This window comes from Xylocopa sonorina, chromosome 5, assembly GCF_050948175.1.
Source record: "Xylocopa sonorina isolate GNS202 chromosome 5, iyXylSono1_principal, whole genome shotgun sequence".
Lineage (NCBI taxonomy): Eukaryota > Metazoa > Arthropoda > Insecta > Hymenoptera > Apidae > Xylocopa > Xylocopa sonorina.
The window spans coordinates 6,003,420-6,028,353 of NC_135197.1; the positions used below are offsets into that span (position 1 = coordinate 6,003,420).

Sequence of the window (24,934 nt, forward strand, 5' to 3'; positions counted from 1 at the left end):
GCGATCGAGATTAGAACTGGTTCTGGTAATAGAGTACCAAGAGGCCAATGAACATTAGAAACGTCGATGAACCGCGTTACTGACGACGAAAAGTGAAATGAAACTTTTCTGCGATTCGATAGTAATCGGCTTTAAAGGTCGTGTTATGTCAGCTCGCACTCGATCGAGAATGAACACCGCGGTAGCTTCATTATCCCTCATTATCGCCAGTACATACAAATCACGGTATTAGTTCAACCGTGTAGATCTGGCATCTCCTACCTCTGATCTTCGAGCGTGCTTATATAACATCTAAATCCCAGCATCGGTACACTTTCACTTTCAGCTCATCTCGCAGCCGAGCGATCTTAATTAACCGTTCCATCTGCGAGCCTCATCCTCGATTTATCCGTCTAACAATTGCGGTAGCGTACGGTCATGAACGCCAGACCTCGCACCTGTGGCGCAAGAAAAGGTCAACGACGCGTGGCTCTGCGGGAAATCTACGATGTCCGATGTTAGTCCGGGAAATTTCGCAAAATTCTGTTCGACTGTGAAACGAGGCGAAGGAAAGCGTGCAAGGTTAAAACTTCCAGCGTATGTTCTACGCGAGGGACACATATACGTGTATACATACACTGTCGCTAAAGAAATATGTACTTAATTCTTCGTTTCTCTTATTATTATGCATAGAAAAGTAGAGTTATTCTCTATTAATAGTGAAAGTAGTGTTATCGAACGCTTTCAGCGACGGAAAAGTGGACGAACACCTGATACAAATCGGCGAACGTGACCGGATGTTTATGAAGGTTGCGCGGATGGGTCCTCGGCCGCGGTCCACTTCCACGTTTCCAGAAGTCGTCCGGGCCCACCGTCAAATTGCTTTCGAGGAACGAAACGGCGAAAAAGTGGGACACGATACGCGTCCACGTAGTCGATAACGCGGTCGTAAATCGAACCAGTCGTTTCCTGCCCGATCGCAGATAATTACCACCGCCATCCATTCGGCCGACACGCGTCGAATCGCGATTCTCTGGCCCGATGAAACGGGCGATCTCTCGCCGGGCAACAATTACAGGGATGAAGCGTCCGCCGACAGAAACGAAAAGAAAGGTGCACTTTCTGACAGCGAAAGTCCACGATTCGGCTGTTATCTGGTTGAATAAGCGTGTGCATGGTGGCCCCGGACCGGAGCAGGTCGAAAGGCAGATGATTGTCTGATAAAATTTGAAAGGGAGTTTCTTTTCGCCGCGCGATGAGAACGGGGTGGGGAATCGACGGATTCTGGAAAGATATTCCCGTTTATTTACGAGACAAAAATTTACATTTCATTCGTATCCTTGAATTCGATTTGAAAAGCGGATTTTGAGAATCGCAGCGTGCAAGGAACGTAACTTTCGAAGCTATCACGTGGCATAGGGTGAATCATAATTCCATAGAATAAACTTGATGATTCAAACGAACCGAGGGATGTGTCTCGATGGACAGTCTTCAATTCGTCATTGCGGTCTGCGAATTTGTGCTAGATAGACCTACGAAATTCTTCGAACTCCCGTTATGATCAAGCCATTTATATAATATTTTCATCCGCGTATTTCTTAACTGATTCGTTACGCATCACGCGGTACGGTCGAACGTGTGTATGCAACAGTCAAACCAGCCGTAGCGCTGTCATAGCATCCGAAAAAGTCTGATTGACGAATGTATCGAGCCCTCTGAGGCAATCGCGTGACACAAATATTAATTTCCCGGTCCTTTCTCTTTTTTATTCGACGTCGATGATCGAAACGATCCCCGGGAGGAATCGAGGCGAAATGGACACCCGGCAGCGCCTCTAACTTTCTCCGCGGGTCGGCGGCTGGGCGCCTATTAATTTTGACAATTTTGAGAAGCGAACCCACGACCCTCCACCCGCGGCCAAGGGAGGCCCCTCGTGAAAGCGAAACGCGCGTGGAAACGCGAACGATCGTCCGCAGGAAGGGACGTCTTGCGAAAGCAAACGTCGAGGCCCTCCGGCGTCGACGTGGCTCTCGTGGAACGTTACGCGAAACGAGCACCACTTACGAAATGGCTGATTAGTCGATACGGACCGCTCGTGGCACGTAACTTCGTCGTCTGCGTTCCAATGAAACGGCATACGCGTTTCTGACAGGCTGGTGGAATCCTTGCCCGGCGTCGTCGAAGAAAGTAAAACGGCTAGACACGCGATTTCCGCCACGCGAGGACAAGAATACTTTATGAGCGATTTTGGCGGATTCGATTTATGGCGCTCGTGAATTTCGAAAGTACCCTCGAGGCACGTAGATGAAACGGTGAGTTTTATTAGAAATATAATTCCCCCTTTTCGTGCTATTATGACTGGAGTTTGCACCACGAATGTTACTCAATGTCATAAAACGAGGGTTAAAAATGTATACCTAGAAGAACTCGCCTCAGATTCGTCAAGGTGCCAAGTCATAACGATCGCGATCTTTTTCTCCAATAAACGTCGCACGTTCCGCGATTGTCCGCAGAAAAGAAAAAGAAGAAGAAAAAAAACGGTCACGATATCGAATGATCTCGTATGCCGCGTGGTTAACACCATAAACGCGCGAACGTGCTTTCTCTCCATCTAGGGAGGCGCGCTCGAATAATATTCCCGCGCGCGAACGGGCTTTTTTCCTTTTTTCTCTTTTATCCTCCTCTCTTTCCTCGCCGCTTTATGGTCGCCATCCCTGTACCTGTCGGCCCGTTTTACACGGGACCGCGACATTTTCTATTTATTAAATACACGGGCACGCATAAACGCAGGGTACCCGCTCGCTTCCGGTGAGAGCACCGAGAGCACTTGTCGCAGCTGCGCGCGTGTCTACGCACGTGTGAGCGCGAGCTAATAGCGGGTAGAACGAGCGCCCGTGTCCCGTTTATGGGCATGAAAGTCCCCTCGATCACAGGCGAACGCAGCGATCTATCGATCCTACGGGCGTCCGCTACGATCACCGCCGTGGAAAGCTTCATCGCCTGCACTGTCGTATTTTCAGTCGACGCTGCGGGATTATTGCAAATAGAAATTCGAGTTTGCGATCGATCCCATAAAAAAATCTCGACAGAGTTTATTCTTTTTCTCAGACACCATTCTCGCGCTTTTTTACCCTGAACGTTATCGCAGCGATAAGGAAAAAATTCTGGAGATTCTCTCCATCGTTGAAAGGGAAATCAGGCGGCAAGGAAACAATTTCTGTACACCTCACGATGGAATAAATCGAGGATAGATCGAGATTCCGTTGATCTATTATTTTTGCACCGTCACGATGATCGAGATCGCGAGGATCGATACGTGCGTATGCTGTATCCTCGAGTTCGTTTGAATGAAAGTAAATGAAACAAAGAAGATAAGAAAGGGAGCAGCAATCACGATCAGTCGCGATGCATTCAATCGTACCCGGCGTTCCTCTCCTTTGTACGATTGTTACGAGGAGTGCGTGAATGGATCCGAGTAATTTCTCTCTTGAGATCGCACGAATTGATCCTCGTGATCTTAATCGACCGGGCCCGGGGCGGCTCGGGGTACAGCGTATAATTGATTCAAGCTCGCCACGAAACGCTTTTAACGCTGATTTGCGAGGTGAACGCGCGTACCGCGCCCAGCTCCTCTGATTGTATAATTTTTGAACACTTCCTGCTCGAGCGGAGGCTGAATGATGAGCAGCACCGGACAATCCTCTCGGATTGATCTTCAAAAATTCCGCGACACCGTGAACAAATATCAAGATCAATTATTAATTCAACGTAATTCTTGGTCAAACTTGAAATATTCATAAATCACGCGAAACCATCGGAAGAGGTGCTATCAATTTATAATTATGAAATCGATAGCGAACATAAAACAAGCTGAAGGCCAATTGCCAAGAAGAAAACATCAAACGTTTTTTAATCATCCACGTTCTTTGTAAAACGATCGGAAAAAAAGAAGATAGACTCTTCGATGCTATTCTCGTACGGCCGCCATAAGGACGGTGTTTCACCATGCCTAGCAGCACTTTCCACGGTAATTAACTCCGGACTTTATCCCGGTCACGTGACGCTCGTTAGTTGTTATTCCATCGGTACGGTCGTCCTCAAGCAAATCGTAAGAATAGCGCAAGACAGCCCAACGGACCCGCATAACAATGACCATACACGCGGGAAACGTGTCATAACTCGTTGAATTCCGATAGCTCGGCCCTGCAATTAGTCGTCCATGGAAGAGATTCCAGAGATAACGAGAAGTACGGTGATAACCGTTTGAAGCGGAGGGGGCACGACGAAACGGTGATTCGCCATTTTGGTACTTTACCCCAACCACCACGTACGTGTCTACAAGATTCGACGCAAGATATGCACCGCGAAGGCCCAAAGAATATACCCAAGTTTCCAAAGGATCAATTTTAACGACGAAACTAGTGAACTTTTTGCAATTTTACACGATAACAAACACTTAAAACCACTTATTACCACGCTTTATCACTGTAAATGGTCATTCGTGAAGTACACTCCGTCGAATCTCCGATCGACGTCAAATATTTGACATGCTTATGGCTCTCGAGAAATCAGAAGGTTACCCTTGCCGAGGCGCGGGGAAGCGCATTGGATGACGAATCCTTTCAGGAGCCGCGCGACAAAGAGGCAGCTTTCCCGAAACTCGAGGAACGAAACCGCGTTCAAACAGATAATCTCGCCGCGCCACGGAAGTTGAAGAAGGGACGTGATCCTTGAAAGGACGGCGCGCTCGAATACCGTGGGATTCTGAGAAGCATTTAGGTAGAGGAACCCTTGTCGCGGGGAGACTCTGACTCCCGTCCTGATATTCCTGATCTAGACTGGTATTTCCGCCTTTCGAGATCCTGCCTCCTTTGGGTGCCACGGCTGGCAAAGCCTCAAAAGGGTCTACTTGAAAACGAGCAACTCGTTCTCCCGTGGAAATACTCGGAATCGAAAGACGACGCGTCGAAGGAATACACGGTGAAAGATTAACGTTGGAAATTGGATTCGACTGCTAACTTCTCTGTTAAATCGCGCCGCTACTTACTCGAAGGCACGCGTTGTAACTTTCCTTTGAATTTCCGCGCGAACGTCAGCTCGCACGGTTAAAGGAGACATCGTCGATTAAGAAATGAAAATATGTCTACTCACGCTTTTGCTGTGGCTGGTGCTGTGCGTGTGATGCGTGTCGATCTTCATGTTGGCGCACCGGTTAAGCGCGTGCAATCGTCTAAACAGACTCTGCAGTGAATCAGCCTCGAGGAAGGGATGGTCCTTGGCCACGCCAGAAACGTCTATTGGGAACTGGTAATCTGAAATGAAGAAAAAAACGTGTTACACGATTCTTAAGACGCGGACGGCGCAAGAACCGCACAATAAAACCGGCTGTTCTTGTTACATCTATTTCTAAACGAAGCGACGCCGCGCACCCCCATCAATAAACTGGTATCGCCGGCCCCGCGTCGACTTCGTCTAATTGAAATAATGGCTAGTAAAATCAATTAAAAGCGCGTGCGCGTTCCGATCGTTCTCCGTTTCTAATTGAATTTAAACGAGCGCTACCGCGCTCGCAGAAAAATAGAGGAGCAGCGGCCGCGCAGCCCCCACTGACAATGGTCTACGGGCAGCATTTTATGGGCCCCATCGAGTTTACGAGGAGATTAATGCCCGCGGGCTAAGTGGACACCGGCCAGGCCCCATTCAAGATCGCCGTTTGTGCGAGAGTCGATGCATTTACACGGTTGGAAATCGACCGTTCTTCTTCGCGCACCACCGACGCGGCCATGATACGCGAGTTTCGATTATATGATTAATGATCCGGCTGTAAATTACGCCGGAGAGGGGGGCGCCCGTCGAACTTTCGACTCCGCACGGAATGTAATTTGCTGCTAATGACGCGATTGTATCGATCGATGGCGATTTCTAAGCAACGACAAACGTGCCTGCTGGCTGCTGCTGTGAAACTGTTCTTCTGTTTTAAAATAAGCCACAGATTTACTTGCACAGTAGTATCTCGATAACGATTAGAACGTGTACAATCGACTTTGTCAATTATAACAGCCAGTAATTTTAATAAATCGTAATTGTTTCTTAAAAAATTCCAATTTAACTCGCACTTTATTAACAACAGAATTGCCTTGTTAGTACGATCGAATGTTTGTACAATAAAAATCGACAATGATTTCCTTCAGCCGCAACCGCGTGATGGTGGTTATTCCAAGAATATCCTTAACGGAGCAGTTGTTACGATATTGCGTAAACGAGACAATCGCGAGGCTCTGACGTAGGTAAGGATTCGTGGAAATCGTAAGATGTATGGGTATCCGCAAGGTGGAGGACCGCCGTAAAAAGAATCGCGATCCGACAGTGGCGAAAGGAGAGAAAAAAGAAGAGAAAAAAAGAAAGAAAAAGGGACACACAAAGGGGGCTACTTCTCTGCGCGACTTTTTCTCCAAATGTCGCGCCGCGATACGTCGATACGTTTCGCCTGACCGTTATTTTATCCCTTATCGGCTTTCACCCGAAATTTCGTGCAGTTCCGCGGCAGCAGGTGACATTATTCTTTCGTGCCGTTCTCGTACGGTCCGCCATCCGTCTCTGTCCCCTTTTGTTCCCGTTGCAACAGGCCTCGACGCGTGTACGAGCGGCCGCGCGGATGCCGCGCGTTGGAACTTCACGTTGGCCTCCATCGCGACTTGCGCAATGTCGACCCAGATCTTCTGAACCAGATCTCGGGATCTATGATCTCAGCGCGGAACCACGGATCGATCGGGACGATCCATTAACGTCCACGAGGAATGCTCTCTCGATTGTGAGGCCGAGACCCTCTCTTTTTGCCCACGTTTTTTCTTCTTCAACGTGGAAGTCCGAGGATGTCGGAAGGTTTAAGGTCACCCGAGGTGGGACCGTTTCTCGTCTCCGCGCGAAAGAGAGCGTTGAAAAAAGTCTCGTAGCCTCTCGATCCTTTGCTCTGGGGCTTCTGCGGTTAATCAAGAAGAATTATACTTCGATGAAGGAGAAAGATCGACCCGGGGGGAACCTGCTGCGTGCTATACGGAATTTCACGCAGGTAGAGAGGTTCAAATGAATTCGTTGCTTCTGTCTGGCCACGCCGCGTGAGGCATTCGAAGAAATATGAAAAATTAATGCTCCACCGATATGGCATCTTCTTTGGTAAATTAGCGGCGAGAAATTTTTAGAAATTACCAACTAGGAGAAATCCGAGAAACTTTTTCTTCCACCCATCTCCCGTTAATCATTTTAGAGAATTTTTTACTTTCGAGTCTCAGCTCTTTTACTCTCCCAGGTGTTCGTTATCTGCTCATCGGTGTAACACTTTTATATGTACGAGAGAACGACGTTAAAACGTTGCTACGGGTTATATTGTTAATTAAAAGCAATTACGCGGCGTACGGTACGAAAAGGCTCACAGAATGTTCTGTTGTTAAACGAACGTTTAGATCCGCGGTAACCGAGTTAGAGGTGGTAATCAAAAACGCTAACTTCGTTACTCGGAATTTAATAGACCTCGCTCTATCTTGTTCTACTGGTCTATCTCGTCCCCCTGATTTTATTAGAATTATTAGACGTCGCCCGGTGTAACGGTACTTTCTCTATAAAAGTTCTACGCCGGCGATAGTAAACGTACGCGGCTCTCGAGTACGCGTCGAGGGCACCCTTTCTCGTAATTTTCAGTCCTCGCGATAATCAGGAAATTAAACTACGCCACGTGACGCGGACGAATTTACATACGCCCTGGAACCACACTTTCGGTGAACTCATTTATATGAAAACTCTTCCCGAGATCGGTATCCACTTTCTCTGCGATAAATGATACAGCGGTTGGACCACCCTCTCAGATAAGAGAACACGCTACGAAAATGTTTCAATCGAGGATAATGCAAACGCGCCTGGTCGACGGAATTGTTTTATATTCCTTCTACTCGAGGCGTTGATTGAATTTAGATAACTCTCGTCCGTGCGTTGCTGCTCCCCACGAGGATATCGGAATTTCGAAAAGATTCTTAACATTCTAATTGAAAGTATTCTACGTTCGATCCGGACCTAGTTTTCGATACCTTTTAATAATGCAAATGAGTTTGAAAAAAAGCTTCAGCGACTACTTTCTAAAGAATAAATCAATCAGCAGGCCCGTTAACGATACGCGACGATCCGACGCGATCCGGAGGGGAGAAGAGGCCGACAGTCTCGCGACGTTTATATTTTAATGAACACACAGGATCATTATCCGTGTCTGGCTCCATTCGCGGGGTCTACGCTCGCTACGTAAACGCAGGGTTATTCTACTAAACCGGGACAAACGAGGCGCGCATCACGAAATCGTCGCTCGATAACTCTCCGGGCCCACGATCGATAGATTAACGTTAACGATTCGCCGATTACGCTCTCGCTTCCTGGATGTACTAATTGCCGAGCGTTCCGCGGAGGAAACCTCGTTACCGTTCACCGCACCGCTTGACGTATCAATTAGCATCGGACGGTCCTGGGTTTCGCTCATCCGCCGCTGTTATTAGCGTGATCAATAAATATTAACGAGACGATATGAATAATTGGAGCTAACAATTTCAGGTAATCGCAGCGAGTTTGAATAAACGCACCCCTCTGCCGCTGCTGCGCTTGTCAGTCACGGGAATCGTTGTCGCGCGAAGGGAAAGTGAACGATAGAATTTTACGTTCGACGCAATCTCATCTCTTTCTGATTTTTCGTAATTTTCCAAAATCCGTATTTGAAATCAAAGGGAATCGTTGATGCGAATGACACGAGCCTCTCGTAATACCGATCGTTAGGAATGAAATAAGCATCGCGTCGGCCGTGATTTTCACTTCGCCGTGCCACAAGTGCAAGTGAACATAACACTTGCATCAACGCCAGAAACATCGTCGTAAAACGTTTCCCTCCCCCTCTCGAACGTGAAACACACTCTCGAGTCGAATTAAAGGTAGGTATTCTGGATGTTAACCAGCGATTTGCCAGGTGTGACAAACGTATCGTGTATCGCGAAAGCCGATACCTGGAGAACACGCGTCACCGTGATCCCTCGGCGCTTTACGCGATTAAATGCTTCTCGTTGCGATCTCCGAACGAGCATCGATCATCCCTCGACTCTCTATTTTTCCGCTGCGAAACATTAACGCGCGAGTGGATCCTCCCCTCGAACAAGAAGAAATCGATCGGCGTCGATTTCGTCGGGGACTCGAGTCGTTCGCCGCGCGATTCCTCGATCGAAATCAACGAAACTGACAGACTGGAGACCATAAACGCGAATATGACGTCGACTCTCGACACGCGAACTTTTCTCGTGTCCGCAAATCGTTGATCGATTCCTAAATCGATGCTTCGTCGAGAGATCGTAACGATGGTAACTTAATTAACTATCGATCTTCATAGTGCACACGTGCGACCAGGGAAGTGGGTCATCGAGATTGCACCGGGAGGATGATCAATATAAATCTTGTGTAACTCGAGTTGGATTTATCACGAGTAGTGTGCAGCCTCTACACTAGACCGTACCCGTCAGCCTGTGCGTGTCCCTCGATCTTTAGATCCCGTGATCTCTTGATCCTTCCACCCAGCCATTTATCGACCCGTAACGGGCCCAGTGATCTATAGGAAAATCAATGGGATCCACAGGGACACGCGTGAAAGCGTTTCTCTACTATTAGGAAACTTTCGTATCGAGAAACCATTTCTTTCTGTTAACTGCAACGCTATATACATCTAATCTTGTGTTTTACCTTTTTTTTTCTCCCTCGCGATTAGTTAATTGAGTGGTTTTGTATTTCTTTAGGAGCACGTTGAAACAGTATTCGTAATAGCCGTGCGACGTGTTTTGGCGCATGAAGATTTTACGTACGCGCACGTATCGGTACGTCAGGATTTGCGAGTACATTCGTGAGCACGTACGATTATGCTAAATATAATGATAGAGTTGCTCGGTCTCTAGGAAGGTTAAAAAGTAGTACGGCTAAAGATAGAAGTGCGGCCGATAAAAAACTGTCTGTTCTACACGCGATACTTGTTTTCTATTTCTGTATATGCTAACCTTCTGCACGGGATTCTATTTGCGTGGACGATGAACGTTTCGCGTTTCTTGCTTAACATTTATGGACTATGAGTTTAAATAAACCAGAGGAAGAATAACGTAGCTCGTATTGAAAACGCGTACGAGCAGAGACCGTCGAAATTGGAGCACACTTCCAAATGGACATCCCTCATCTACCGGAACCTCGTAACTCGATTCTTTTACGAACCCATCCTTTCATCGTATCGCTTTGCTTCTGCTACTATAAAACATGCAAAACATTACACTACCGACACGTTACGAACCCCATTGAAACCGAAACGGGCCCAAACGGGATCTCATTTACCAACCGCTTCGTAATTCAATTCCCGTACAAACCATTCATTCATATTAACATTTCGAATTCATCAATGAACATCCAAATACTCGAATGTTTAAAAAAGAATACAAGTATATGCTTCGATAGAGACGTCAAAATGACGGTAACTAAATAAATCGCTGAAATTTTCCTTTCGACCGCCTGCTTACTGTTTCCATCAGGGATCTCATAACGGATCGGTCGAGTGAAACGAAAACCACTCTATCGCAAACACGATCCGTCCGTTCATCCGCTAATCTAATCCCGTTCGAGGCTCCACCTCTACGGTCTGGCAACGTTTCACTCGAAAAACGAAAAACACGCGAACATGCTCGTAGTAATATCCCAACCCATCGAACCCACTCCGTATCGGCCGGTTGTATCGGTATCGTATTTATATCGCGGCTTGCGCCGGCCGACTGGAGTTCAACTGGGTCAATTAGCTACTATTCATAGTGCGCTTCGATCGCGAGAGCCCGGCTGAGTTACGATCTGGCCGGTGCACACGCGCTAATCGATAGGTCGATAGATCGATGGGTCGATGGGTCGATGGATCGATAGGTCGATTCGGTCGTCGCTAGTTTTCTGCGAGTGTTTAACTGTTGGCTCAAGTTCGTTGCACGTAGCTGCTGTGAAAGTGTACAATGCCAAAAGTCTGCGACAGCCCAAAACTGATTACGATAGGAAAATGTGGAGGCTCTGCTTATGGGCACTAATACACGGAACGAGGCGCGAGTCTTCCAGCTGGAACGCGTTGGAACCGGTGCAACCAGAACGCGAAGAGGGAAGAGAGCGATCGCGCGTCAGAGGGAAGCGTGGCTCGGATTTTCTCACGCGATCCCCGCGCGAACCAACACGATCCTCCCGATCGGTTTCGTCTGTCGATTCGCAGCGAGCCGCAGACTCGCTCTCCTCCGTGGAATTATCATGTTTCGAGGCGGATATCGCGATGCCGCAGTTGCACGGAGCAAAACGGTCCCCAGGCCGTTTCGACGCCTCCGGTTTGATGTTTCAGCGTAGGCCAGTAGCTGCACGCTCTGTCGTTAACCTTAGAACCGTACGCCGCTTGAACCGTAACGCGAACTTGCACGCCGGGGCTGATTTACGAGCGGTGCGAGCGTTTTTAACGTTCCCGGGGGGTGCCTCGAGCGTCGTGATATTTTTCGAGAGCCCACGTTTACTCGGGTTACCGATTGATTTCTTCAAAAATCGCTAAATCGTTTCGTTAATTAATTTACAATTTTTGTTATCGATCGTCGTGGGTCACCGTCGTCCCACGCAGTGGCGGAACGGGTACATTATCGTGCACGAGGGCACGGAAAAATTGTAATATGACCATAATTTATAGTTACACTTCGAGGAATAAGACTGAACATAAATAAACGGGGGAAGCATTAAATCTCTGTTAGATAGGAACAGTCATGTCAAATGTCAGGGCGTACCGCGGTTACGGGCTACCGTTGCCTATTATTTATCGTCTCGCAGTCGTCCGTAAACCGGCGATTTTTCCGTAAGAATCAATTTGCGGATTGGCGTTTCGCTTAATTGCTGCGGGTATCCTGAATTTCGCCGGACGCATTTATCAAATCGAAGGTGGCGGAGCAGCGAGCGTAAAGTATTCCGCCGATGAATATTTCAAAAGAAGAGGAGAGAGAAAGAGAGAGAGAGAGGGAGGGAGGAAGAGAAGTACAGCTGGAAAAAGAGTGAACGAGAGGAAGTGGTTCTCTCGATAAAGAAACGGCGATAAACGATCACGCCAAAGGCGAACACGGCAGTGACTCCGCTTCAGGAATCGTAACGTTGCTGAAACCACCGCTGCTGCCTCGCTGTTGCTGTCCTGATCTCTGCCTCTGCCCTGCTGCCGATCGTCTAAATATACCCCCGCCAGTTTCGTAACTTTTTACCACGGCATCTCGCAGCGAGCGGTGCAAAACATTCCTGCGGTTAAGGGTGCCAGTCTTTTATTTAGAAACTTGCACCATTCTTTCCTCTGCATTTGGCATCTGGGTTGTTGCAACACACCGCGCTCGACGCGTGCACCGCGTCCGTCTCGTCCAGCTGCGCTCCTCGCGGTGAACACGTTTCTTGGTACCCGTGGCTCTGACCATTTATTTACGTATCGATCGTTCCTGGCAATCCGGAACCGAATCGTTGAGATATCAGCATTCACTTCGGATCTTGTACCGATGAACTGATGCATTCCCGATCGCGTGACATAGGGGGAACAATTCCAATTCGAAGCAGCAGCAATGGCTCGAGTATCGATCCACCGGCTGCAGTCGAACGCCTGGTGCACGCTCCTTAAATCGAGGCAACGAGGAGGAAGGGTTCGCGAGCGTCGCAGGAATACCACGGAAACGATTACCGCGGCTCGTTCGAGGCGGCATTTATAAATATTAATACCGGTCACTCGTGGCATCTCGCGCGTACGGCTGAGGGCTGCGCGCCGCTCTTGCGGTTAGGGTAGAACCTGTTATTTAGTAACTCGCGCCATACCTTCTCTCCCGGTTTTGGCATCTGGGTCGCTCGCAACGCGCCGCAGTGTTGCCTGTCCAGCTGCATTGCTCGCGACATGTTTATGGGTGCCTCGACCCGAGTCAACGGTCAGCTCAACTGACTCACCGTGCGAAACTAATGTCGCACGGGCGTGTGTTCTAACGACTCAAGCCGGACGACGTTGGGTCTCCCCCGTGGACGGAACGACGGATCGAGCTGCGGCCACCTCTGTGCGCTGCACGCGCACCGTATCGTAAGTCATAAGGTACACACAAGGTTGTCTCAGAACGTGGTTCTGCAACCGGACAGAAGGTTACTCTGTACGCGAGGCTACGTCGAACTTTTCGCCCGAATAAAACGATTCACAGACGATCGCGGGGCTTGTACTTCGAGGGAAATTATAAATAGTTTGGTAATGGACGCTGGAACTAATTCTGAATGACAGATGTCACGTCAGGGCGTAGGCTCGATTCTCGATGGTTGTCGCTTTTAGGAGGCGGAGTCGACTGAATTTATAGCGTTACCATTTTATTCTCTTCGCTTAGATCGTCTATGTATACGCTCCGCCAGCGTAACGTTTGCTGGAATATTTATATTCGTGCTCGAAATAAGCATCGTTCGAGATAAGCGGAGTAACTTCAGCGAATCAAATTTCACGTTCGAAACGTACCGAATCTTACGTCGATCTACTAACCTGTCCAATAAGCGAAACGAGATGCATTAAATCCAAACGCAGAGACAGCAATTGGCTATCGCTCGTGACTTCCGTTCATTAATCATCGATCAAGATCCGAAAAGCGATACGCACCGTCGATCCGTCAAACGTAACGCGGCAATCGAGTTCGTGCAGATTCATCGGCGGTGCTCGCGTCGCGCGACAAATTACCCGTATCGATGTCAGCCGTGAGGATCGACCCTTGACATTGGTCTCGAACGTGTCGCGCGACCTTTAAACCAGCTGCGCCGAGCGAACGAACCCGGTTGCTCGTCAGCCAGACGCAACACACAATGAATTATCTGATAATTCCTGGTCGTTACGAAACGAATGATAAATACGTAACACACACACACCCCGTGGCGTTAGGAAGCCACGCGACCGAACGAACAATCGATGGAAGTTACGTCACGCGTTAATGCACGACACGCATAATTCGCGACGCTGAAATTCATTCGATTATCACGGCGCTTCGAAGGCGCCGTCGTGTGCGAATTTTCGTGCGATGATTCAGAATGTTGTAGTTTACGGCCTCGTTCCACTGAATTTCAGGTCGCCTCGCGAACACTGTGTTACACATTCGTAACACTCTCAGTTTCAGAGACGCTTTTTGATTAATTGCACCAACAAAGTTGTACGAGTCTCTAATATTGACTGAACTAATTACGCTAGACATTATATGTGACGCTACTCGATACAATTTCACGCGCATCGTCCACGCTACAGTCGCAAGGAACTATAGCGCGCCGCGACAGTCAATCTGGCGGGCATCCATTCTCGCCTATATCTATAATCGACGTTTCGGGGCGCATCGCCTATGCAGGTTACGGGCGTTGAAGTCTCCGCGGCGACGGCGTTCAAATCACCGCAGTAAGACACGGCCCACTCAGATACGTAGTCGTTTGGCGCTAGCTAGCATCGTAAATCTCGCGGAAATCGCGCAATCAGTCTGTTGTTGCCATTCATAAAGGCTCTAAACGAACTAGTCTCAATGTTAATTAATGCGTATAAATGTTTTAACAACTATTAACAACTATTTTGTGTGAGAAACAAAAATTTAACTTCAATTTAAGAAACTAAAGACGATCTTAAAATTTCTGAAGTACAAACAGATAAGAATGAATCAAATAAAATATTGGTAATCAAACATTGCTTATATAGGGTGTCTTTTTTTCATGGATTTGTAAATTATCTTACGAACGTGACGGTGGCAGCTTGAGTCATCGCAGGTACGTGTGACGCACCTCGAAGTCGAACCTCGTGGTTTCGATCGGAATCGTCTCGCTTTCTCACGGCCGTGCATCGTGTGTAATGCAACTGGATTCGCGAGCATCCAGCGTGAATTTCGATACGAGTTTACGTAACGAATCGCCGCGGACCAGACACCTGTGCGTATCGCAACACGGAAGGAGGACATCGAGAAATCGACGAGATCGCCACGACGAAGGCCAGGCCTCTCTCATTTTTAAGCCTTCGGCTCGCGCTACGGTTACACCCACACTCGGCGCGTGGAACACGAGCGCGCGCGATCACGACGCCGGATCTACCGACGCGACGTGGCGTCTGTCTCTCTGCTTTGGCGACGATGATTTCATTCGCGATCGTTACATGGCCAATCTAATTAAACCGCGGCTTTTCAACGACGTCGCCATCGATTGCGACACCAGCCGTTTTACGCGACGCTCACGCCTACGCTCCCGCTTATTTGTTACCGGATATTTCACAGATTTAGGGTAAGCAGGAATTTATGTTACAGTCGAGATACGAAGCTGAATGTTTAATGTAATGCTTCGTGCCATTACAGGGGACTTTTTAGATTAAAGAAATTGGCTTCATAGCGCTTAAAGAAGAGTAAGCGATTAAAATTATATCTGTATCTTTAGTAACTGGTATTAGGACATTGCATACGACCTTATGCAAAATTATGCATATAAATCAGAGTCACTATTAGATGTTCTAATTTTGATGAAGAATGCCACATCGTGGAGATTATTACACCGTTATAAATGATACATAAAACTAACAAGTGTTGAGTGATAAAAATCTTATGGTCGGATTTTCAATTTCTAAAGACATTCCCACGGTTTATGCGCCGCGTATGATTGGAAAAATGGTTTATCTCATAAAAATAACGATAAGAGATATTGCGATAGATAACGAAGCTTTGGAGTGTCTTCGTCAAGACTCGCGTTATATATGATTACAGATAGAAAAATTCAATATTCGGCAACCTTGTCGTAAATTGGTTTGCACGTGGAGCAACATACAGAATTATTGACGAATAGTACGAAAAACGATGGTGAATATTGACGAAAGCTCCATGTCTTTTGAGCCGGCCACTCGTAATAACACGTTATCATACACTATCATAATTTCTGCAAAGTACTTGACTCATTGATATTTTTATTAGATAGTCTTGTTCTGATTTTAAGAAACGTTTCAACCGTGTGAAAGTTTTAGTATGACAAATAGATATTAATAATCGACTTCAATAGAAGATCAGAATCTAAAGTAAGACGTAATATAAATGGATCGGCAAAAAAAAAACGCGTGAATGCGACGCGAGCAGAGTTTCCATTCCAGTTTTCCTGGCGTTAAGTCGCAAACACACATCACGGTCTGGCACCGGGGTAAAATTAGTTCGAAGTACATCAGGCGACATCGAGAGAGTCCGGATACCCGACCGCTTTCTCGCCTCGGCTGTTTGCCATGCAAATACAGACTTCAATTACGAAAAAGTGTGGAAAGATAAGACGACGCGGTGCGAGCCACCGAGCAAGCATCGAAACTGAATCGGCTGCCAATTTTATCGTGCCAAACGGACAGCGCGCGCCTCGGCCAATGTTACGATCAGACTTTGGATCCAGTCGAGATTCTCGACGAGCTCTGACCGAGTTACATCGCGTTCTGACGCCAGAAGAAAACGGACGGCGAGAAATAGCAGCTGATCAAGCTTACGCGAGCGTGTGTGTGCAAACAAAACCAAAGAAAAATAGTATTACCTCCGATAACGTCTCGAAAAACGAATCTCTCAAATCTCCTTTAACACTCTATAGATAAATTTTACTCGACTTATTTGATGTTTAACTTCAAGAATTGTTTTCAAAGAAATCTTGTACCAAGCTATTAGTTCCAAACATTTCAAAAGCCTAACGCACAGAACAAGAAACCGTGTATTGGCCCTTAACGACCCAGTTCGCCTAAAAATAAGCCTGCCCTAGCGAGGGTTAAATAGATTTCCCCCACGTATGATTTTCAACTCGTTCCATTGGGAAATAATTCTGTTTACCTTTCATGTTTCCTGCGTGACAGTGTCGACACATTCGTGGCAGCGTTGGTTCGATCCCAGTTTTCTCTGACAGCGGGCTGTAGCCTTCAACGGCGCACGAACGTGAAAAATCCCACGCTACTCATGGCTACCATCCGCTTCGAGCGGTCTACACGCAGGGCCACCGTTCGTTGCCTCGTTTTTATCGATCAGCCACAGTATCGTGGACGAGCTTCGCGTGGCCCGTTCGCATCTCGTCTTTGAAGCCACCCACCAGTTTTCTGGCGTCACGATCGATCGATCTTATCGTCGCTGAGGGAACTGTCTCACGGGTTTTCCAGCACCAATGGGTAACCCACGATCGTGCTGACAAATAAGGCGCAACTCGCCAGTTATTTCTCGCAACCAGCAAACTGCGATCACTAAATCAGGAGGCTCTCACACGCGTCGATATGACTCACGCGTACGATCCACCTGTTTGCTTCGAACCAATCGATGCAAAGCGTTACTATTCACGAGGCACAACGAGCGTCTGATGAAAACGTATAGAAGGCTCGCTATATTCTTCGCGAAAGTTCGTTTTCCCGGGAGATACCTCGATTGGCAAAACAACGAGTTCACTGTTATCGCTGCGGCTAGAAACAGCGCGCAGAATGCGTAATATCGAACGTACACACGGGCAGTGAGTATCGTGTCGGTGGATGACGTTTCACCGAAGTAGGTTCGTCGTGGCCAGCCGCGTACGAGCGTAGAACGCGGCCGTTCGAATAATGCCACTTCTGTTCCCTGGTTTTTCCGCGTGGCCCGGCGAAGGCAGACTGCGTGCGCGCACGCCAGCGAGTAGATGCGTCGCGCGCAGAACAGACACGAAACCTCTGAGCGTACGGAGAACGGCAGGAATTACTGTCAGACGAACTGGCGGCCGTGGTAATCGACGCGGCTCCTCTTCCGGTTGTTGGACGAGCCACGATCGACCAGTCCAGGCCGTGATCTAAAACCAACACGACTGCCGCGGCTACGTATCGCGGTAGCACAGTTCGAAGCACTTGGATCGGTATTTCGAGCCGTCGCCTCTCTGCTACCGCCACTTCGAAACGGATCACTGTATCGTTCACCTGATCCAGGCACAATGTCGATTCACAAACACAAGTCCAACCTAGTTCTACTGGTTCACTGCTCTCGGAGCAATAACGCACACGACCTGAACGGAGATCACTTTCGATAGGCCACTACGTAATACGTGCACGCATATATAGATATATGTATGGGCATCAGTGTCAGAATGTCAGATAATCCACGTGAATATATCCACAAGATCGAAACTCGATCGACGAGATATCAAGCTACTCTTCGCTGCGAATTGCGGCGAGAGAACGATATCGAGCGAATAAATCGCAGGCGAATTACGCTCGCTTCGCGATTCACACGTCGAATCGAGGGTAACTGGTGCGAAACTCGAGCGATACGAGCGAAACGTCGCGGTACGATACGTGTATGAAGGGAATCGGTGCGGGAGCAGCGGCTCATTCACCGGTCGCCTGTCGACTAGCGGTCGTCGGCGCGTACCATTGGTATATAGAAGAGAAGCTCGCGGCACGAAGGAAACTACAGCACGAAACGTAGCGTGATGCCAGGGGTGGTGGAGGGGGGAAGGAAACACAACCGCGTACCCGTGGGGCAGCTGTCTTGAAAGAGGGACGCGGCGGAGGACGCCGTCCTATAAACGTACACGACCGTCTGGCCTGTGTGCGTTCCTCGTGCTCTCGTGGTGGGGTGAGCTCTTTTCTTGTGTTGGAGGAACACAGGGAACGACCAGCACGCTGGAGGGGAAATGCAACCGATGCATTTCACGGGTGCATGCCCTGTGCTCGACTTCGCTCCGAACCGCGCTGCGCTCCGAGAATGCTCGCGCGATCGCGCGAGGAACAGCTCGCCTATTAGATCTAGCCGGAAAGGATTTCGCGAGCACGTTCGTTAACTTGTGGACATCAAAAGGAGCTCGTGTACCTTCTGCGCGTATTGGAGTTTCCTTCTTCCGGTCAACGGATAAAGATTTAAACGTACGAACGTTAACAACGCTGGTTATCTCGCAATCTAATTTAGAATTAACATGTTCGCTGAGGTACGCTGGTAAGACTGCTTCATTTCTACCCGAATCATTTTTTGCAACTGGCATCGGTGTTTGATTATAAAATAATGATACAGCTGCCGTGAGCAAACCGCGGAGAACGGGCGCGAAGGAACTGGGTGTTTTCCAAAAGGATGATGCAAAGCGAGGCTCTCGCGATGGCGATTCAAGGTGAACGAACTAATTTCTGCATCCACCGTTTCCACAATTACATCCGAGGTGCACGCGTGTCCGAAGGCCGTCGCGAAAATACCCCAGCGATTTCTAATTTTGCAACAATCCGTGGCGTGAAAAATGTGAGTAGATACCACCGCACTTAGAGGAGTATCGCGTTGATCACGCCGGAAACGAGAGTCGGTAAACGCGGTTAGAATTAATCGCGAGCTGCCGAGTGGCAGCTGCGAATTCGAAGAAAATCCTCGTTAGCATTCAGGGGATGGCTGGTGGGTTCGATTCAGAAGCAAATTTCGTTCGGAGCAGGACAGGTGGTGCACGTAAGATCGAGATCTGCGCTCGGGTACCGATACGCGCGCGCCGGTATGCGTCGTTCGTCGCGGGTGGATCCATCAGGTCGTCCTCTCGGAGATTCACAGATAGCGGGGATCCATTGTTAGTCAGCGCAACGAGCCCGTGATCGATGGCCCTTAAAGATCCACCTTGTGCTCGTACCTCGGATCGTCCTCGGACACGCGAGGTGTCGATTAAACGATTTACAGCAAACGATCCAGGATTTCGCGGTAAATACACACGAGGAGTCCCGTAGTCGATCGATGGGATCGATAACTGACCGACTCGCGCGACTCGTGCCTTGCAATTCCAACAGACCGGTGAACGATGGGCCTTTCGTGGAATCGCTTGGACATTCTACTTGTTAGAGCCGTGCATATCGACCCGTGCTCGCGCGCGTTTCGAACAGGGATTGAGATATTTCTGTGTTCCATTAGACACGATGCAATAGGGTAACATGCTGCTCAGACGTTCCGTGATGTTACAATTATGCAGATTCCTGGAGGACTTCGGGTATTCTTCCATCTCGATCGAGGACTGACGAACGTATGTTTGACAACGCGAGAAACTGCTTGCCTCCTTTCCAACGAATCCCATTACTCACTTCCTTACGTCACGAGCGGTAAACAGAAATACGCAACGGAAAGATGTGCTAAAAAAGATTTATTCTGTGGAAAATAAGGTAACCATGTGTTCCGAGAAACTGCGATCCCCAGAATTTCTGTGTTCTGCCATCAATCTTCCTAAACGATTTCCAAATACACCAAACAATGGTCGACAGCACTCTCGTGTACATAATATCGTATAATAGACAGATAAGCAAATGCAAAATTTATATCATAACCGTATGGATTTGTTGAATAACCTGAACAGATTGAGTGCCCCCAAAAAAAAGAAAAAGCCAAGTAAAAATAGCGATTTAAAGAGTGAACGCGAGAGCCGTTTCGCGCGAAACGACGGTCGTACAACAGGAAAAAGAAGACGAACAAGTAACAGGCGGATCGCCGTGGACGCGATTCGATGTATCAGCTCTAATGATTATCGCGATATCAGGTTGGATCGAGTGGCGTTCACGAGGGAATAGGGACGGATCGGATCGACCTCCAAAGAAGATCGACCGCCACCTTGGTAGAGAGACGCTGGCACCCGACGAACGTGTCCGCGGGAATTTCTCGCCACATCAGCGTACACATCTGATACGCCGTGGCGGAAAACGCAATATCCGTGCATCCGTTTCCATCTCGACGGGGATCCATTCGCGGGCCACCTACCACGATCGCGAATGGTAAGACACGCGTTCGCGGAATCCTCGCCTTTGAGAAACTGTGTCCCCTCGCGACCGCGACGCTAAATTAATTACCTATATTCGCGGTACGCAGAATCGTATTTTCGAGACCGCGAGTACGCGGTCGTCCCGCAGGGCGCAGCTAAGGGTGCCGCCCGCGACATAATTTTCGTTTCATTCCAAGGAATTACAGAACGCGCACGACGCCTCGATTTATCCTAGAAGGGACGTGAAATTTACCGCTCAGCTAGTTGGAAGCGGATTAACGACGAACGATAGATAACAGTTAACCTACTCTTCATAGATAAGAAGGCACGCAACAGTTGGTGAACACTTATATATAAATGTGTCCACAGATTTGAGTCGTAACAAATTTTTCTGACCAAACATGCCACTTATTTTTAGGGACGAACGTGAGCCGTGAATTTTTGTCGTCCGATGGAAATATTTTCCTCTTCGCCGGAGGTTTACCTTTTCTATTAGTGTTCGACGATGCTCCTCCAGACCGGTTCGACGACCCACGCCTCAAGGTACCTCAAGGTCGGCAAAGGTCGAAATTTAAGCCTCGACTAATTGTATAAGCTAATAGGGAGAAAGGCCATTCGGGGAGGTCTCGCGTTCTTCATCGTCTCTCGGGTGTACAATGGCCAGGTTCGCTTCGAAAGAGAATATCTTCACAAAAGGCGCGACGGAAACCTCGAAACGCCTCGAGTCGTGGGTCACTGAACTCGCGTTGGTGGGCGTTATCAGATGTCGATAAAAATATCGGCCGTTTCATTCAGAAACCGATGATACCCCTAATAGGAAGTGTCCCGAGATAAGCTGGTTCGGTAAGATATCTGATACGCGCGAGCAATTGGTTTTTTCGAGTGATAAACGCTAGTAATTTCAACGTTAGCTTTCCACTCGAGAATCACCGTGTTTTCCCAGTTCCCATTAACGAGTCCACATTAATCACAATCGTGTTACATAAACTCATTGTCAGATAACTACTCCAATCATAACTAATCGGTATTTCTTGGTGATTTTAAATTTCATCAATCTAGTCTACTCACGATTAGTTTACGTCTTCTGTTCATTGCATTCAGACATTCAGCATAATTTCACTACCAAGGAACGTACAGTGTTACAACGAAATCTTCAATTTTTATCGTTACCCAGTAAAATTTTCTGAAAGCCTGCCAAAATGTCTCACGCTACTCTCGAGAGACAATATCTTCCGGGATTACCAGCCGGATCGGAACCAATCTTCAAAATAGAATGAAAGATTCTCAGAAATCACCACTGACTCTCCAGACTCACGATGACTGCCGTAAATTTCATAAACCTCGAATTAATAAGCTCTGCGTTGATTTCGCCTAATTTTCGCACAGCCCAAAGCAACGGGGTAGTAGCAAGGACGAGGGAAATTCTTGTAATGGATCTCGAACAGAAGCCGATGCGCGTTGGTTTCCGCGTTTCTCGCGAAGGCGCCCGTAGGATTAATGCTCCCTTGGCCTCGGGTAGCCATCGATTACGCGCCGCGACACGCGATTTTCATCGCGAGCAAGCTTCAAAGGGGGGCTATTCGCGATCCACCTACCGACTATTTTCGTAGACGCCAGGTCCCTTTCGGGACCCAGACGTGATTAAGACCGCCTGTCTGTCGCTGTCGTTCGCGCCGCTGCGTTCGCGGATTTCATTCAAAGGCCAGTTTCCCAGACGAGCGCGTAATAATATCTTTCGCGGCAACGATAATTCCTTTCGTCGCTTTCGCTGAACTTTCAACGGGATCCGGGGACACGCACGGGAAAACAATACGGGTTCGTCGAAACCGATCGCGCGCCGCGAATGGGATAATGATATAAAATTATTCGCGGAAAAGTTTCTGATTTGTCGCCGCGCGTACTCGCGTATGCACGATTCTATCGCGGCGCCGTGGATATCTATCTTCATCGGCATCGCCGCGTGATTGCCATTCTGATACGCGACGAGTCTCCCCTCGATTTTATATTCCAGACAATACCAGCCGATTCTATAATGTTTAGACGGTAGAGAGGTTTGTTGACTCCAGCTAGGTATGCGTCCCATCGACGTTTTGCTTTGATAATTCTTTAGGTGACAAGTCGAGTGGAGCTTCGAGGCCGTCATTCTATGGTTACGATGCTTACTGGAAATTTTCTAATCGGAATAAATCATCGTGAAACGGGCAAGATTACTGGCTCCTTTCTACGTTCGAACCACTTAAGAGGCCAGCAGTCACGGCCTCAGACATCAAACGAAACGTTAAAAATTGCTGAAAAATCCGAGCATCGTTCGCACATAATTCACCCAATTTCGAGCACTTAACGCCCTCATAAATCCGCGACGTCTGACCATCCCAGGACTTTCGAGACAGCCGGCCACCTACGAAGTATGCGACAAAGCCGCGTTTCGCGGAAGATAGCGTTCGTACCAACGAAACGCATTAGGGAACGCTGACTGCCGACTCTGCGCTCGTTGATTCCATTTGGCAACGGTGATTCTGCGACGTGGCTCACGAGCAGGCGGACACACGCGCTTTGTGCGCAAGCGGTTTATCCAGGTGCGGTCGCGTTACCGGCCACGTACCCGAACTTGGCTCACCCCCAACAGATGTGTCAAAGGCGCATCGACAAAGACGCACCCTTTTCGCAACGCTCGGATCCGCGTGCAACCACCCCGGCCTGTCTGCCACTGGCACGCGACCAAACCCTTAAATGGCTGTTTCGTGGAACCGTCCGGCTAAATTGGCCCGCGTATCGAGCCATTTCGGGGCTATATCCGACCGAACGCACGCTGGGTGTGCGTGCTGATGCATTCCTTTGTACGGGACGGAATCAGAGTTCGTTGGTTGCTCGAGTTCTAATTAGAAACTTGCTGACACGTCGCTTTGTTGCGTTCGAGCGATTGACTTGTTAGTCCAGTTTGCACTAATTCCTCGCGAATCCGTCTGAAATCGATTATAAAGCGGCTCAATCATCCACGAATCATTCATCGAGTATGTCACGAACCTGTCCACGCGGAAAGATATCACTCTAATATTTCTTTTTTTTTTTTTTAAGAGGACCACGTGCGTCGATGAACCGAGCGTATTTCTCGGTAAAAGCCGCGTCGAGGACCTTTTGGATGTTCACCCCTTGGCTGCGGTCCAAGCTCGTGCAACCGCGCTCCGCCACCTAGGAAATCGCGACGATCCGGAATTCCGAATGCGTGCACCGAGGCCTCGTTTAATCCGGCCTGGATCCACGTTCCCGCCGCAGAAACGCGAGAACGGGCACCAGGATCGCGAAGTGTCGCTCAGACGAGCACGAGGTGCTCGTGTAACTATAAACGCGCGGACTCCATCCCTTTGATCGAGACACCGGCCCCTCCGGTTGGCTGACTGGCCGATTTCGCTCGCCAAGGATGTAATTTACCGGGCGCATTTCAGGACGCGACGGCCTGAAAACACGCTGTTCGCCCAGATATTCGAAGCCTGTCGTGGCGCATCCCCGACAACGCGGAAGCCTCTCGCCTCCTGGACACTGGACACCTCGACGCGAGCGGAACGCTTTGCGTGATTTGTTGCGCAAACTACTGTGTCGCAACTCGTGTTTTTTATATCGTAATCAGAATTGGGTGCATTCTGGAGGTAGATTGCGAGTGTCCGTTGCGAGAGGTTTCTTCGCTGACCTGCAGAAACGTCTCTTCAACCCCTTCTAACTTTATGTCGAGCTGGACTTGGCGTTACTGTGGATTTACTCGGTTTTCGCATGAAAATTGCTAACGAGGAATACTAATTATGTAGATTGAAAAAGAATCCTTTATGATCGTTCGATGAGCGAGCATCTATCGATGATACAGCTGTGAATTACAATTTACGCTGCGAGAACTTCCTGTCCAACGTTATTCATTGTTGATAATCGTACGAAGACGTAATAGTACGTTCCTCTTTTATAATGTTCGAGATGACTAATCGAATACCTGTACGTATCGAGTCTTTTGCTTCTTCAGTAGACTACTGAATACGTAGAGGGCAAGTGCTTTGGAATATTTTATTACCTCGCGATTGACTCGCGTGATTCATAAATTATTCTAAATAGTAATGTCTGTACGTAGCAAGGTGCGGACATAAAGTCGACTAGGAAATGGCTGCGACTTCTGCAAAAGGTATTA

At 48.3% G+C, this 24,934-nt stretch overlaps 1 protein-coding gene across 2 annotated transcripts in view; it reads right to left on the bottom strand.

Annotated features, from left to right (window-relative positions):
* Positions 1-24,934, bottom strand: part of Cv-c (RhoGTPase activating protein) — a 246,395-nt gene that overhangs the window by 19,702 nt on the left and 201,759 nt on the right. For both annotated transcript variants that reach the window (XM_076894948.1, XM_076894947.1), the window contains exon 10: positions 5,131-5,291. In XM_076894948.1, the coding sequence (XP_076751063.1) occupies positions 5,131-5,291 (161 nt within the window). The remainder of the gene's footprint in view (positions 1-5,130; positions 5,292-24,934) is intronic.